We start from the raw sequence: 14927 nt of genomic DNA on the forward strand, positions 1-14927 counted from the left end.
CGACGGATACTGTAATACATGTAATTATAGCCTGATGACTGGTGTTTTGAATGGATGTATAGCAGTAATAATTGCTCAGCCAATTTTTGAGAATTCTTATGTGAAACACAAATGAAAGTAATAATGTGCTATATTTAGTATAAGTACCGAGTTAAAAAAAGCTGAAATATACAAAATATGCACCTGGTTCCTACCTTTTGCAAGTCGGATCAGGCAAAAACGTTATTGTGGTTTGTTGGCATCGAAACTCGGTACAGTGATGCCTATGCTATGCAGGAAAGCAGTTTTGCAAATGTGAAAATGGGTAAGTTACTATTGTGCAGAGTGCACTTGTTTTTATTCATTGCTGCAGGCACTTCGTTCATTTTTTACTGCATTCTTTAGGATTGCGAAGCAATGGTTGTCAGGTCAGGGAGCATGCAGAAGCCTTTTCTGTGCAATCAAGTCAGTCTACTGCCACTGCAGCCTCCACAAATTTTGTTCAGTTCCTGTACAGCAATGGATAAGGGCACTTGCACAAGCGGTGTTCAAAATGCAAGATATTGGATAGCTAGTCAAGCTTCAGTCCAAGGTCAGTCTGAAATCAACTGCGTGCTTTTGTGCGAGTGAAAACTGCACACGACAGGAAGGATTGCTCGTAATAATTTGTACATATGCTGTCGAAGCGTTTCTGGTTAAATCAACCCACAGTGGGGGAAAACAAAGTTGCACTTGATATTAGTTGAACACAATTGTCAAAATAACATGCGCTCATGAGCATCTACTGTTGTTTGAGACATTGTTAAAACAGCCTATTGGAAAAGTGACAACCCAAGAGAAGCTTTTGAGTCTTCGCTGCTGCTGTCATTTAAAAGTTGGGTTGCCAAGTCAACCAAAGTGCAAATATTGCTTTTTATTGAAGTGCTAGGATCACTGGAGGCTAATTTTGACAATATTTATCAAAACGTACCCATAGATGCTCTCTTCCTAGATTTCCAAAAGGCTTTCAACAAGGTTCCTCACGAACGGCTCTTCCTAAAGCTATCGAGTCTTAATCCTTGTGTTCTCCATGGATACACAACTTTCTGACTAGCCGTCAACAGTTCATTTAGGCTAACCAATGCTCGTCTAATTTATCACCCGTTATATCCGGCATGCTGCAAAGCACTGCTTTGGGGCCCCTGTTTTTCTTAATATACATTAACGACTTACTGAGAGGTTGTTCTTTGAAAATTCGTTTATTTGCTGATGACTGCGTAATCTATCGTCCTATTGCTAACTACACTGATTCTCGTGCTCTCCAGTCCGATGTCATTGAAACTTTGTGTAATAATTGGCTAATGTCTCTCAAAGTAAAAAAAATCACTACTTTCCACCGTCACCAATAATTTATTTCAGCTAATTACGTTATCGCCAGTTCTGAAATATGTGCTGTGACTTCTTATAAGTACTTGGGTATTAACTTCTCCAGTAATCTCAATTGGTCCTCACACATTTGCAGCTAATGCTGCAAATGTGTGAGGCAGGCGTGTAGTTGCCAAGCGTGTACTATGCTATCTGCACCGTAATCTACGCCTTGTTCCCCCTTCAGTAAAACTACTTGCATATTTAATGCTTGTTCGACCCAAACTGGAATACACATGCTCAGTGTGGGACCCATACCAATCTAACCTGGCAACAGCACTGGAATCCATACAGAATCGTGCAGCAAGGTTAATTCACTTTGACTACTCTTGCCACACTAGCGACGCTGAACTTAAGTCATCTCTGTACCTTCCAACCATCGAGCACAGCCGCAAAACAGCAAGACTGCATCTCTTTTACAAATGTTATCACTTGCTGCATCACCAGGCCACATGACGCCTGCGCATCGCACTTCATCCCGTCATAGCCATTCAAAGGCTGTTTATCCCCCTCCAGCTCACACCACCGCTCATCTCAACTCTTTCTTCATTCAAATAGCGAAAGACTGGAATCGTCTACCTGCTGAAGCGGTGCACCAGTCCAGTCATCGTTCAAGGCAATCATTGAAAGTATGACCGAGGTATGCCCACCCCTCATGTAAAGCCCCAAATGGGGTATGTTAGGTATGAATAAATAAATACCTCCAGTTGAAGTTATATTTTTCAAGACCCCCCAATCTGCCAGAAATTGTCAAATCTGACAGATAGTTTAAGTTCAGTCATAATTTCAGATGGTGCAATGATGTTGCTAGTAGAAGAATTCGAATGGAAATGTTTAGCAATGCTTCGAAAAACTCAAATTGATCAATTTCTAAGGCACAGTAACTAAATAGTTAAACGCCCCCCAAACCACTCTGAGCTCAAAAATTAGTTTAATAGTGACCGTTGTGTACTTGTCTACGACATATAGTCACGAGGAGGTATATAAATGGTGCAGTAATAGCAAAGTTACAGACGTTTGATGACCAAGTACGCAGCTGCCGCCGTCCTTTGCTACCCTCCCCACTCGCACACTCTGCCACTTGCCACCGTATGCAAAAAAAAAAACAATTTTACGCAGTACTGTGAAAACTGCGAGTCATGTCGGCATGCCAGAACAAAGGCATGCCTCCATGGCCCATCCCTAATCGCTATCCAAATGAAGCCGATTGAATGGAAGCTTGACAAAAGGTTCAGAGGCGCATAACGGGCGAGCCCCCCTTGAACACAGTTGGATATTGTCATGCTGGCACTGTTGTCCTGTGACGACCGACCAATCGACAACTTTTACCTGGAGCACCCTGTTGACATCACAGCTCACGAAAGAGGCACCAGAAAGGCCAGGAGAGGAGCATGGGATTGTTTTGAATTTTTGGCACTTCCATGGCACAGCGCTGCTACATTCACCAGAGGTGATCGTCACGGCATTCTCTACACAATGCACGAGTTTGTTTGAGATTTGTAAAAAAACAATGTCCCCAAGTTGTTTAGGGGCCCCTTAAAGGTGCAGTGAACAACTATTTCCATTCATTTGGCTCACAAACGATGACCGAGGACAAATGTTATTTTTAAAATTTTGCAGTGAAAGCCACATCAGTGTGATGGCATGGATTTAGAAGTATTTGCTTGTATTTGGGCAGTTTTGGCGCAAGAAATGTTTTTGATAAAGAACTAATTGTGATAACACCATCACAGGAAGCTTGTGTGAAAACATTAACGAATGGTTTCCATTTGTGTTTTCTTTTTCTTAACACACTGGCTTATGAAGACACTTTTAGGGAACATAAGTTGCAAATACAGCTTAATGTTCATTAGTATTTATTTAAATGAACCTTGCATGATTGATTGCCTACATGTATGTTGGTATTCCCTGACAAACATTTTTTTGGCATGCAAATTCAGAAGGGTTAGTGCTCATCTTTCTGTGTCTGTACTTGCGCGGTAAGTCAGGTTTCAGCTCCTACAGTGCAAGATCGAGGCATTCCATACTTGAATGCACCAATCAAAAATCCATTGACTACAGCAGCAAATAGCAGCAATCTTCAGCAGTGAATGTCAAGTAGCATAAAAAGCAATACAGTTGGACCTAGGTACAAAGAACATAGATATAATGTATTATTAAATATAATGCAGTACATTAATACCTTTCTTTGCCAACATTGGCATGTAAAGAATATTACACAGTTAAACCTCAATTAATGAAGTCAGTGAAATCGGAAATTTGTTTCGTTATATCAGAATTTCGTTGTATTGAAATTCGCCTTTTTGTGCAAATAAGTATTTTCTTACAGGAAAAGGGGCCACAGAATTTTTCGACTTATCGGGCGATTGAAAAAAGCAAATTTGAATGAGGAAACAAATAATTTTGATGAATGTGGGAGTCGGCGATGAATGATACGGTTTCATGCCACGTACGTCGACGATATCTTCACATCGGCGGTACGAATTCAAGTGAAACCAGCCACGCTTTCGCGTACACTCTGCCCCCGCGGCTGATAGCATCGCCCGTACTGGGACGCCATCAGGAAAAGCGCCGGCAGCGGGAAGCGAAGGCTTTGTCTGCCTCTCGCTCCAACGAGTCACCGAAACTCGCGATCGAGATTACGCAACCTCCAATACTAAATGCGCGGAAAGACAGCTTACATAGTGCCACGTCATCTCGGCATGCCCACTCTTTGCACATGCAGCAGATTACCCCTAAACCGCAGTACGCGGCTGCATGTGCGCTCAGCCGTGCTTACAGCCATGCAAGGGTGTCTACCAAGTCACATTTCCAAATTTCCTGAGTTTTCCAGGTTTTCCCCGAGTGCCTTTGCAAAATTTTCTGAATGAGAAAGAACCTTGTTGTTGTCAAGACGGGCTGACACCATGTTGCCCGATGCTGTCACTCTCTAGTAAGTGTGTTGAAATAAAAAATGACTTAATCCAGTTTGAATAGTAAAGTGTAATGTTTATTTTATTCAAAACGAAACCAGAGGAAACGTGTTAGTAAAATGCACAACAAATGAAATATATTTGAAAAAAAAGGGAAAATTCATTCCAAATCGAGTCGAACATATTTTCAAATACCAATGAAAAGGAGATGCATACAGAAGCAAATATTTTCGAATATGAGCTATTTCTATCAACTCATAGCAAGCTCATTGGTATGAGGCGTGAACTTTGTCACAACTAAGATTCTCTCTCAGCTGGTGGAAAGTCAACCTCAACTGTCTTGACATACTCTCAGCCTGTACACAACACCTCAGCGTTGGGTTGCACTGCTTTAAAGTTTACTTTGGTAGGATGAGGGGCACCTGCCTCTCGGCGTTAGCCAACACTTCGTTTTTTAAGTGCAAGCTTCTTAAAACAAAGAGGCGGCACGCCTCCTTTCCCGTTCATTTCTCAATGCATGAATCCTTTCTGTTCTCGTCCTCCTTCCACCACGCGCTCACCCCACGGACCATTTGAAGCATCCTCTTGGTCAATTGTACAGTTAACATCCAATTTTTCGGACTCCCTAACGGCCACGGAAACGTCCGAAAAAATGAATGCATGTCTAATTGCCCTTAAGGGCTAAAATCACCACAGGCAGGTCCGAAAAAGCTCTGGAGGCCTGCCAGTAAACTTATTAAGCATATCGGTGATCGTAGTGCAACAGGGATGCACGCATGTATAGTTAAGGAATGCATGCTGTGTTCCGTGACAATTTCCCCTTTCCACGCTTGTTAAGCTTCACCGCAATAGTTTGAATATGTTTCATCGCCTAACATTGCAGTACTGAGGGGAAGCTAACTTTTGAGAACCGGCCTTATGCAACGAGTTGTGTTTCCGAGCTTTGAAGCCAATCTGGAGGATTACAACGGCAGAGTCGTTGCCATTGCTGACAGCGGCTAATTCTTTCAATCAAAAACGCGGCACCGACGCACGGCGAGAAGCTTAATAGCGAACGTATAAGCAGCTAAGCCTGGCGTTGCCACGGTGGTGGCAACCCTCCTGGTTTTTTAACGCGACAGCGTTAAGGAGCTCGTGTCGCAGAAAAGCCGGTGTCGGCGGCGTTGGCCGTGAGCGAAAGAATCCCGGCAGACAAGTTATAAATAAAAACAACTTGCAAGATGGGCTACGCGGGAATCGAACCAGGGTCTCCGGAGTGTGAGGCGGAGACGCTACCACTCAGCCACGAAGTCTTTTTTTTTTTCTTTATTGCCTTTTTACAAACGCAAACAAAAAGATCAAATACACGACATGTACATATTCTAAAAACACCAGCCACAGCATCGGCCAGTGCAAGGTGTTTAAAAGGGTTTCACAGAAGCCAATTGGTCTAGTACAGGAAGCCATTCCGGGAGTTCACATAGTGCTCTGAACAAGTCGCGTGTGTATATAATGCTCTCAACAAAATAGTGTCTTGCTGAGTGAGCCTGTATATGACAATGCCTGATGTCCATTCTCGTCTTCCATACGCTGTGCATGCAAAGCAGCATTAGCATATCACTCGGTGCTCCCCCTGTTTCTGCACGTGGAAGAAACCGGATTCCAAAAGGGCTTTTCGGCAATTCTTTTTTAAGTGTTCTTTGTAGGACGTCCCACAGAAATACGGCGTCATGGCAGTCAATAAAAATATGCTCAATTGATTCTGGCTTATTACAGATTAAGCAGTGTACCGACCAAGGTACAAAAAGACCTTTGCTTTGTAACCATGGCTTTACAGGGAGAGTGTCGGTATGTAATTGAAAAAAGAACGTTTTAGCAGAGGGTCTCACTGGCATTTTTTTAACGCGCTTCAGCACATCGCGCTCAGGACCTAGCCTGTAGGCAGCTCGGTAAACCGGTAATGGTAAAAATACATCGAGAATATCAGAATACAAACGCTTTTTCGTGACATCACACAAGTATTCATATGAGAACCTTGCCTTGAGCAGGCGTACAGAAGTAACCACTTCACGCAAATAAGGACTGAGCGGTCCAGCTCCGAAAGAAGCAGATGACACGACAAAGTCAGATAGATAATCCTGCAATCGTGCTTGGATCACAGTTCTCAAAAACACATCAGTCTGGTCCCGAACAAAGAAGAATCTGCTTGCCAGCTGCTTGAAAAACAGGTGTGAGAGCCCTAGCCCACCGTTTTTCACCTTGTGAAACAAATTGCACCGGCTTGTGCGCTCCCATTGCGATCCCCAAATAAAGGTCGCAAACACTCGGTGGGTTTTTTGAACCGAAGTTCTTGCCATGGCCATCACTTGCAACACGTAGAACACTTTTGCAATTAAAAACGTATTACAAACGGAAGCTCTTGCGAACATTGAGACGTTATGGCCACCCCATTTATCGGTAGCATTTTTAACGCGTTTATTTTCCTCAGGCCAATATTTATCAGCATTGAAGTAGTTATTTAGCGGGACACTGAGGTACTTTCCGGGGGAGACGGTCCAATTCATATTACAGTACACCTCGGGGGTGCTCTGCCAGTTGCCATGCCAAAATCCAAGGCATTTCGACCAACTGATCACGCTACCAGTTGCTGTGCAAAACGCCTTAGCAACACTGACAACTTCCTGCACGCTTCTAGCATCAACGCTTTGTCTAGTGAACTGTCTAGTGAATGCGGTGTTGCCTTACGTGCCGTAGAAAGTTATACTGCTGTGTATATCGGTAATTATATGCATGTAAATTACAGAAGTCGCAGTTAAACGCGTAGCGAAGTAAGTTTCCGCTACATTTCTTCTGCGCTTACCGCACAGGCAGAGCCATCTTGCGGCAAACACAGAAGACCCCCTCCTCTCAATGTACGGCGCTGCCCCGACAGTTGGCGCGCCACGCGCGCATTGGGGCTGTGCGGGGACCGGTGTCAGGCGCGTCACGGCCCCGACTCCCTCTCCCCTGACGACGCTTCGCCGTGCTCCCACACGGGTTGCAGAATCAAGCGCCGTTCCTTTCTTTAGATTACTATCTATCCATCTCTCTGCCCGTGCCGATCACGACGTTTGGCTGGTGTAGATCGTTTCCCCCTCCGAGACACCGAGTTCTTTGCTTCGTTCCGTTCGCTCAGGCGCACGTTTCGTTGCCGCGCCGAACGCTGCGTTGCTGGACGCTCACCGCGTGATAGGTGGGCGCAAAGACCGATGCGGGGCGCCTCGTAAGTGATCGCTGCGCCGTAGCGCATAGTCTTACACCCCTTGGCGGGTCGACGGGAACGCTGTCGCGTTCCACTCTTGAAGGCGAAGCTTAAGCATCCTGCAATGTTTTCCTTCCTCCATTGCCACTTGCGAAGCCACCATCTTTGTCTCACCCTCATGCGCTTTCACACGCACCTAAAGCACACAGTGCGTGGGGCGCGATAGGATCTTACGACCTTCTACGGAACATGATGCGGCTACACTTTAGCCGTCCCTCTTGTCGCGCGGCCAGAGATTTGAGAGGCGAGCAGCCACTTGCAATTCCATGATTTGACCATCTGCGTCTAAGAAAGTTCCCATTTATTGCCTCGGCATTCCTTTGCGGCAGCAGTACCATTTCGTTATATGGAAATCACATACGAATACACTTCATTATATTGAGGTATTAAAACATGGTATTCTATGAACAGGTTATGAAAAGTTAATTATATCGAGAATTTCGTTATACTGGGGTTCTGTTATATTGAGGTTTAACTGTATAGGCTTACAATTGTCATGTTGGGTGTGGCTTCATTTTAAGTTTTATTGTACCACACGCAATGTTCACTTGAAGGTAGGCTGAACGTTTTCTTTAGCCTACACAAAACTTTTTAAAACTGCCTGTGGCAGACAACACAGTCTCAGTGCTTGAGCTGGATTACTTGAGGAGATGGGCATTACTTCTTATTCTTTATAATTTACAAAGTGCCCCAACTCAAAGCGAAAATACAAAGCCTCCAACTATGGCATCCCTCAACCTGCTGTGCAGCATTGGGACATTAAACTCCGATTTCTTTTTGCATGTTACTCCAACATGGCACAGAAGGAATCTTTTTTTTTTGTATAAAATAATAAGCACTCAAAACAACTTCGTAAGGCCCCTTTAGACTCAAAATAATTTGAAGCTTGCATCCATGGCTATTGTTGTAGGCTATTTCATTCAAGCACAGGTTGACCATTTGGATTTCATTCTTTCTGATGTTCAGCAGGCATATATTATAAGCTTAGCATTTTTCAGCGCTTATATGTTATTAAAATTTGCAATTTCTTAAACTTGGGGAAAAGAAAGTAAGCTACACAAAGCAATAAAACTTGCATGAAATGCAACGTTTTGAAATGCTTCACGAGCTTCAAGCCTACCAGCCAGAAGTGCAACAACATAATATATCACAGGCTATAGGCTATTTTCTACAAGACACTAGTGTTGTCAAAAGTGCAGTAATGGCAAAGATTTAAAAAGGTACACAGAGACCAAAAACAGCTGGTGTTACTGTTTAAGATTGGAAATCAGTTCTGCTGAAATCTACAAAGTGTAAACATTTCCCTTTTTGTTTTCAGGTGTACTATATATAATAAACACACAGAGACTATGATTCCAGAAGTTTTTTTCGTGCATTTATTTACAGTATGAAGATTTGTGGCAAACCATGCAAATGAATTTCCAACCAGAAGCAGCTCAAAATGCATATCGTGTCCGAATGTCTTCCAACTTCTTGGAAACCTATGCAAAAAGGAAGATAAATGTAACCCATGCCAAACAGAGAAAACTTAAATATTAATCATACTTCGCTTGGATTCCTGTCGAGCTCCTCTGCGATGCTCTTTTGCTTAGATGGATCAAGAGAGTTAAACTGTTCACATAGGTCTCCATCAATAACGTTCTGAAAATGAAATCCAACACATGAGACACATTACTGAACAACTTATAAGTTTCTTGCACACTAATGATAACTAATAATTACTCTCACCTTGACTGGAAAGTAGGATGATCTAAATGAAAGATGGTCTCTGCCACACAACGGTGGGTTTTCGGATCGCATGTGCATCTCCAAATGTTGGAAGAAATCATGGTCCTAGAAAAGGAAGCATAATAACAAACTCACATCAATCTTTTGCACAAACTTGCCGACATTCATGCTGCAACAAGCAGCTGAAAAGAACAAGATGGGATATATGCAAAGTACCAATCACTGCGATGACTACAGTACTAATGGCAGCACACATCCCCATTACAAAGCCTACTTTACCAAAAGACTAGGGGTTTGCAAATCTAAACATTTTCGAATATGAATCGAATACGAATACTTAGCGTCAAATATAGGATTGAATAATGACATGCACATGTATTTATTAGCAAGTTGGGTTAATTTGTTATGTTCGAACATTACAATTGCATTGTCAATGTTAAAACTAGACCAGTAAGCATTGGCTCATGTTAACTTGGAAAATATAGCAATTGACCACTTGCAGAAGTCAGACGCCCACCTAGCGCGAAAAACAGAAAGCTTGCGCCTTGCCGCTTGGTTGGAAAACATCCGGGCTCCAGCCTTGCTTTGGTACGGTGGCATCGAGTGGCGACGTGTTTGCAGAGCTTCTTTCACGTTTTGTGAAAGCGCCGACGTTCTTTGGTTGTTGCATACGAGCTGCCTTAAATATGATTGAAGTGGGCTTCATTCCCTTGCCATTTTTGCAAACAGGATGTACAACCGACTTCTCAGAGTGCCGGATAATGAGTGAGAATGCATGGGGTTATCTGCATGCCAACACTTCATTTGTTTGTCAGGCACACCGCGGATGGGCTTTAAAAGAAGGTTAAGTTAAAAACATAATACTTAACGTAAACACAGCGGATCTAGCACTGGATTGGCCTCATATGAGCTACATGCACGCCATCCATGAAGTCGGGCATCTACGTGGTTACAGCATGGTTCCTGAAAGCCATTGGCGACATTGCCGGAGTGCACTGTCAATGTGTGGCCGGGCGAGTACTTTGTGTCTGTCACATTCCCCGAACTCTTAGTTGTTGCATGGAACAGTAGATGTACCCGTGCTAGCTTGCAAATTTGGTATTCATCTCGTGCTGTTTCACCAAACTGCTGTGTTGCATGCTTGTAGTGTACCAAACCGTATCCCAAATTTCGCATGCGCTACATGTATGCGGCAGGTTATTCAGGGTGTTTTTGCGAGCGCTAAGGCCTCAAAGCGTATGCTAACCTATTTTATATGTTACATTAGCTTAAATACGGGCAGTGCATGCGTCTGCAGGCCAGTGCGCTCCCACTCACTCACGAATAGTACTCATATGAAGGCAGACAGTTGGGCGAGTTGGTTCGAAGTCATAGTGGAAGAGAGCGCAACTTAACTCGCATGTACGGAAGAAAAGAAGACGAGCGCAGACTCACAAATGACACGATACTAGTACATAGACTGGCTGTATCTGTTAGTGCCATTTTTCACATTGCAATCAATCGTACTCGCATTTGCTCAGATTGACTCAGTGATGAGCGCAAAGAAATACTGCATTCTTTATATTTTGCAGCCTCAGCGAGACCTGCCAGCACATTGCTGGCCTTCTGCTCAGCGTTGCTGAACTGGCAGGAGATGACAAGGGAATGGAAGTTGCCTGCATGGACCACAGATCCTAGAATGCACTGTTGGCTGCCACGGCGTGCTATCCGGGTTCAACTGCTTCACTGCTGCCGTCCACAAACTTCTCTCCGCATTAACCTTCGCAGATGAAAATCTGAAGAAATTTCTATTTCCATTTCCATAATAATAGCTTGTGCAACCGAAAACGCAGTTGGCTGGCATGTCATGTTGGTGGGGCACGTAACATCACCGAAGGCTGCTTGAGCTGCGTAGCTTGCTTTCCAACCACGGAGATGGCGCTCACGACGCGCCATCTTCTAGTACTTCTGCAAGTGGTCAATTCCCACCAGCTGTCCTCGCCAGCCTGTGCCTTATCATACCGCATCAAATGCCCGTAAACTCGGAAGCATTTGACCCCGCGCCAGACGTCACTCAGCGCACTTGCTGTCAAGCAAAAAGCTCAAGCTTAAAAGAGCCAGTTAAAAAAAAAAGGGCACCCTTGCCGTCAAGAAACCGTGCACCTTGCTGCTGAGAGGCTGGCTTCCCCGCAAAGTTTAGGCATTTAGTGGCTAACTGTGCTTTACAGGAGAAATTTCGCTAGCATCACAAAATTCAACAAAAAATCGCCCCAATATTCTTAGATTAGATAGAAACAAATGCTAAGAACCGTGTTTGCTTCCACACAGCCAGAAATATATGCAATTTGATTTGTATATTCGTATCCAACTGAATATTCAAACATTTTCAAATATTCATACACCCTTACAAAAAACACTTCTGAATAACTCTACCTGGCAAAGTGTGGTCCTGCAGAACTAATCTCAACACAGTCCAACTGCTGCCAATATAGAACCTCACGAAAAATCTTGTGAAAAAAAGAAATTATTGCTCATTTATATATCTCTCTCACTTTACAGCAATCTGACATTCCAACAACACAGCACATGCCTCTGGACGAGAGCTTTGCCTTAGCACTATTTCCCACTGCAACTGGCTGTGCCAAAGTGGTTAGCTGCATGTGTAAGCTAGCTACACTCAGCAGTGTTGGCTTTGCTTGCAACAACAAGCATCCTAAACTCAGGCAGTGCAGCAAAGGGAAGCAGGGCATGAAAGAGCACATAGAAATAAGGAGACATAAGTAAGCCCAATTAGCCAATAAAGGTGTGAGCCTCTGTTCACGACCTCCTCTTGCCATATCTATGCACTCACTTTCTTTTTGCTATCAGGGAGAAAAGTTTCCACCTTTGTGCTCCATAAATTGTTTTCCGGGAGCAGTCATTCTGGTTATTTTGTTGCACTGTGCAATGAGGATGGCACTGACACCATAGATGCAAGGGCACCGTAAAGTGGAATGTATGCTTATCTCATTCCCCCTCAATTGATCTGTTCTCTTCAGCAATCCCCAAAGCCGGTATCAATACCTAGCCTTATGCACCTCATTGTTTTAATGTGAAGCACTCTTTGGCTAGCTCCACAACTTTGCAGATAGCTGGCTGCCTGCCTTGCCTCGGCCTCCTCTATTGCCAACTGTTCCCACAATGCAGAGTCTCTCATAAAGGCAGAACAAGGGGCACACATGCCCATGGCATGAGACAGGATCTGCCTTGGTCAATTACGCTACCCAGCCAAGGGAAGTTGGTGCTTCATCATAGTGAAGGCGTTGCTGTCTGCCTGATGTCTCTCTCTGAAAGACTCAGCTGGCAGGCTGGCCCTGAGGCCAGAAGTTGAAGCTCTGGAGCCATCTGCTGAAACAGGTTTACACTACAGTAGAAATTACACAGGGAATAAAAGAGACAAAGTGTCATCAACAAGCATCGCGAGTCATCTGCAGTTGTTCCTGAGCTGAATCAGAAATATTGCTAAGTTCCTGAGGTTCCACATAATGTGTGGCACTGCTCAACACTAGGGAATTGAAGGGGGGACAGGAGTCTCAGAGCCAGGAAAAACGTGGGAAAAAAACCCCCACTTTTTTGTAAACATTATCTTTGGATTCTACAGTGTCTGATGCATCAGCTCAGAAATTTTCATGCATCTTAGCCCAATATTTTAGTTGCAATGGTGTTTTATATCAAGTCGGCGAGTTGTACTTCTACTGATGAACGCACAAAAAACAACTTTTTTCTGTGGCACTCAGTTGCCGTTCTACGTTTCCAGTCGCAGCCATCTCGGTCTTGCTTGAAATAGCCACTCCTCTTGTTTAGTTTTCGCACCAACGCTACTCTGCGCGCTGAATGGCTATAAAGAAAAAACCGTGGAAAAATTGCCCTCATGCGTTGACTGAGACACGTGACTGTAAGAACGCCATGCAATTGGCAGATTTTCACCGTCGTCTGCTAGGTTGCTCCGGCATGCGAAGCTCGGCAAGAAACAATGTCAAATTCAGTTTGCTACAAACCATAAATTTGGCCAACAGAAGCACAACTACTGCAGCCCTATGATTTGAAGAAGGTGAAGGCGGCTCAAGAGAAACTTCAAGACTGCTTGAACGCCAGCTATCAAGCAAAAATCAGATTTTTTTGCTTACACTGATGCCGCCGCAGCAGTGGAGATGCACTTCGTTATCGTAAGCCTCAATTCTATAAATGATCTGCTGTCTCGTATAAAGTGTAAGTTGAGGTGCAGCAGCGGGCTTAGATGAACATGATTTCGATCTCGCCATAAAGATAGTCATCTCGTGTAATCTGTGGTGATGCCACGTCACCAGGGAGTTTGCTGCGTGAGCAGTGGTCAAACGTGCCCCCCGTCCCTTATGAACAATCTCGCTGTACATGAAATGCGGAGCGCCGGTAATCGGCATGCAACACATGATTTTTGTGTTTCTTAAATTATTTTTTTATTGCGATAATAAACGTTTCACACTGCACCAGGGCATGTGCTAGGGGCATACTAGCTTGTTAGAACAGGTAACATATAAATAGTTTAATACATTCCCGAGTAAATCGAGTTTTGTGTTTTCCTCAATATTCTCAAAAACTTTTCGCGATGCCTACTTATCTGTGAGAACAATATCTCAAGATATAGGACAGCTACAGCTGTTATATACATATATATATATATTTTTGCTATATGAAGCTAAATGAATAAAGCTGAAGTGCTGCAAGCAGATTCCTCCCCCCCCCCTCAAATTTTTTAATTTGCTTTTGTTCCCTAGTAGCCATACTGTAAACACTGAACTTCAATGCACTGCTAAATTGCCCATTGTTGGATTTGAAAACAGCTGCAGCACTTCACTTCTTAAACATTCTGTCCACTCATGCATTACTATTGCTTTCTACCAAATATATTTTGCCTATTGTCTCCACAAACAATGGTAATGGACTTTTAATTATCTCTATAATTATTTACTCTATAAAAATAATTTAATTCTTGTAATAAGCTCAGAAAGCTGAATAAGACAGTGTCTTTTAATTGAATTTGCTCTAAAAAGAAGTAAGATAGCTCTATACACCATGCCCCCCCTGGGTAAGACAGGGAAGTCAGGTTGCCTTTTGAACCAGAAAACAAAACTACAAAAAACTGCAGCAGCAAAATTAGCGGCAGCAAATGCATGAACTCCACAGGTGCATCGGTAGCAGGTCTGGTAATACAGTTAAACCTCAATGTAACAGTCAGTAAAATCATCACCTTACTTCATTGAAATTAAATTTCATAATATTGATATTTTACGTTTTATGCAAATAAGTACAGTCGACAACAAATTTTTTTACACAGAAGGGGCTGTAAACTTTTTCGGATTATCTGGCAATCGGAAAAAATTCATCTCAATGAGAAAAAAATTCATTTTGTGGAATTTGAGAGCCAGTAACCAAAGTTGTGCAGTGTGGACAATATTATGTATTACATTGGTGGTACGAAGTGAAGCCTGCGAAGTCTTCACATCTACTCCGCCACCGTGGCAGATAGTGTCACCCACTCTGGGACGACGCACTCATGAAGAGTGCAGGCAGAGGAGAGTGAATGCTTCATCTGCCTCTTGCTTCAATGTGCCTCCGAAACTTCAGAT

General features: G+C 43.5%; 1 protein-coding gene across 1 annotated transcript in view; it reads right to left on the minus strand.

The window, feature by feature from the left end:
- Positions 1 to 8928: 8928 nt before the first annotated feature.
- Positions 8929 to 14927, minus strand: part of Sf3b3 (splicing factor 3b subunit 3) — a 94316-nt gene continuing 88317 nt past the window's right edge. Inside the window, exons 24-26 of the mRNA XM_065433508.1 lie at positions 9304 to 9408; positions 9121 to 9216; positions 8929 to 9056 (exon numbers count right to left, since the gene is read on the minus strand). Of these exons, the coding sequence (XP_065289580.1) occupies positions 9012 to 9056; positions 9121 to 9216; positions 9304 to 9408 (246 nt within the window). The 3' untranslated portion in view covers positions 8929 to 9011. The remainder of the gene's footprint in view (positions 9057 to 9120; positions 9217 to 9303; positions 9409 to 14927) is intronic.

Source organism: Dermacentor albipictus, chromosome 1, assembly GCF_038994185.2.
Source record: "Dermacentor albipictus isolate Rhodes 1998 colony chromosome 1, USDA_Dalb.pri_finalv2, whole genome shotgun sequence".
In the NCBI taxonomy this organism is placed as follows: Eukaryota; Metazoa; Arthropoda; class Arachnida; order Ixodida; family Ixodidae; genus Dermacentor; species Dermacentor albipictus.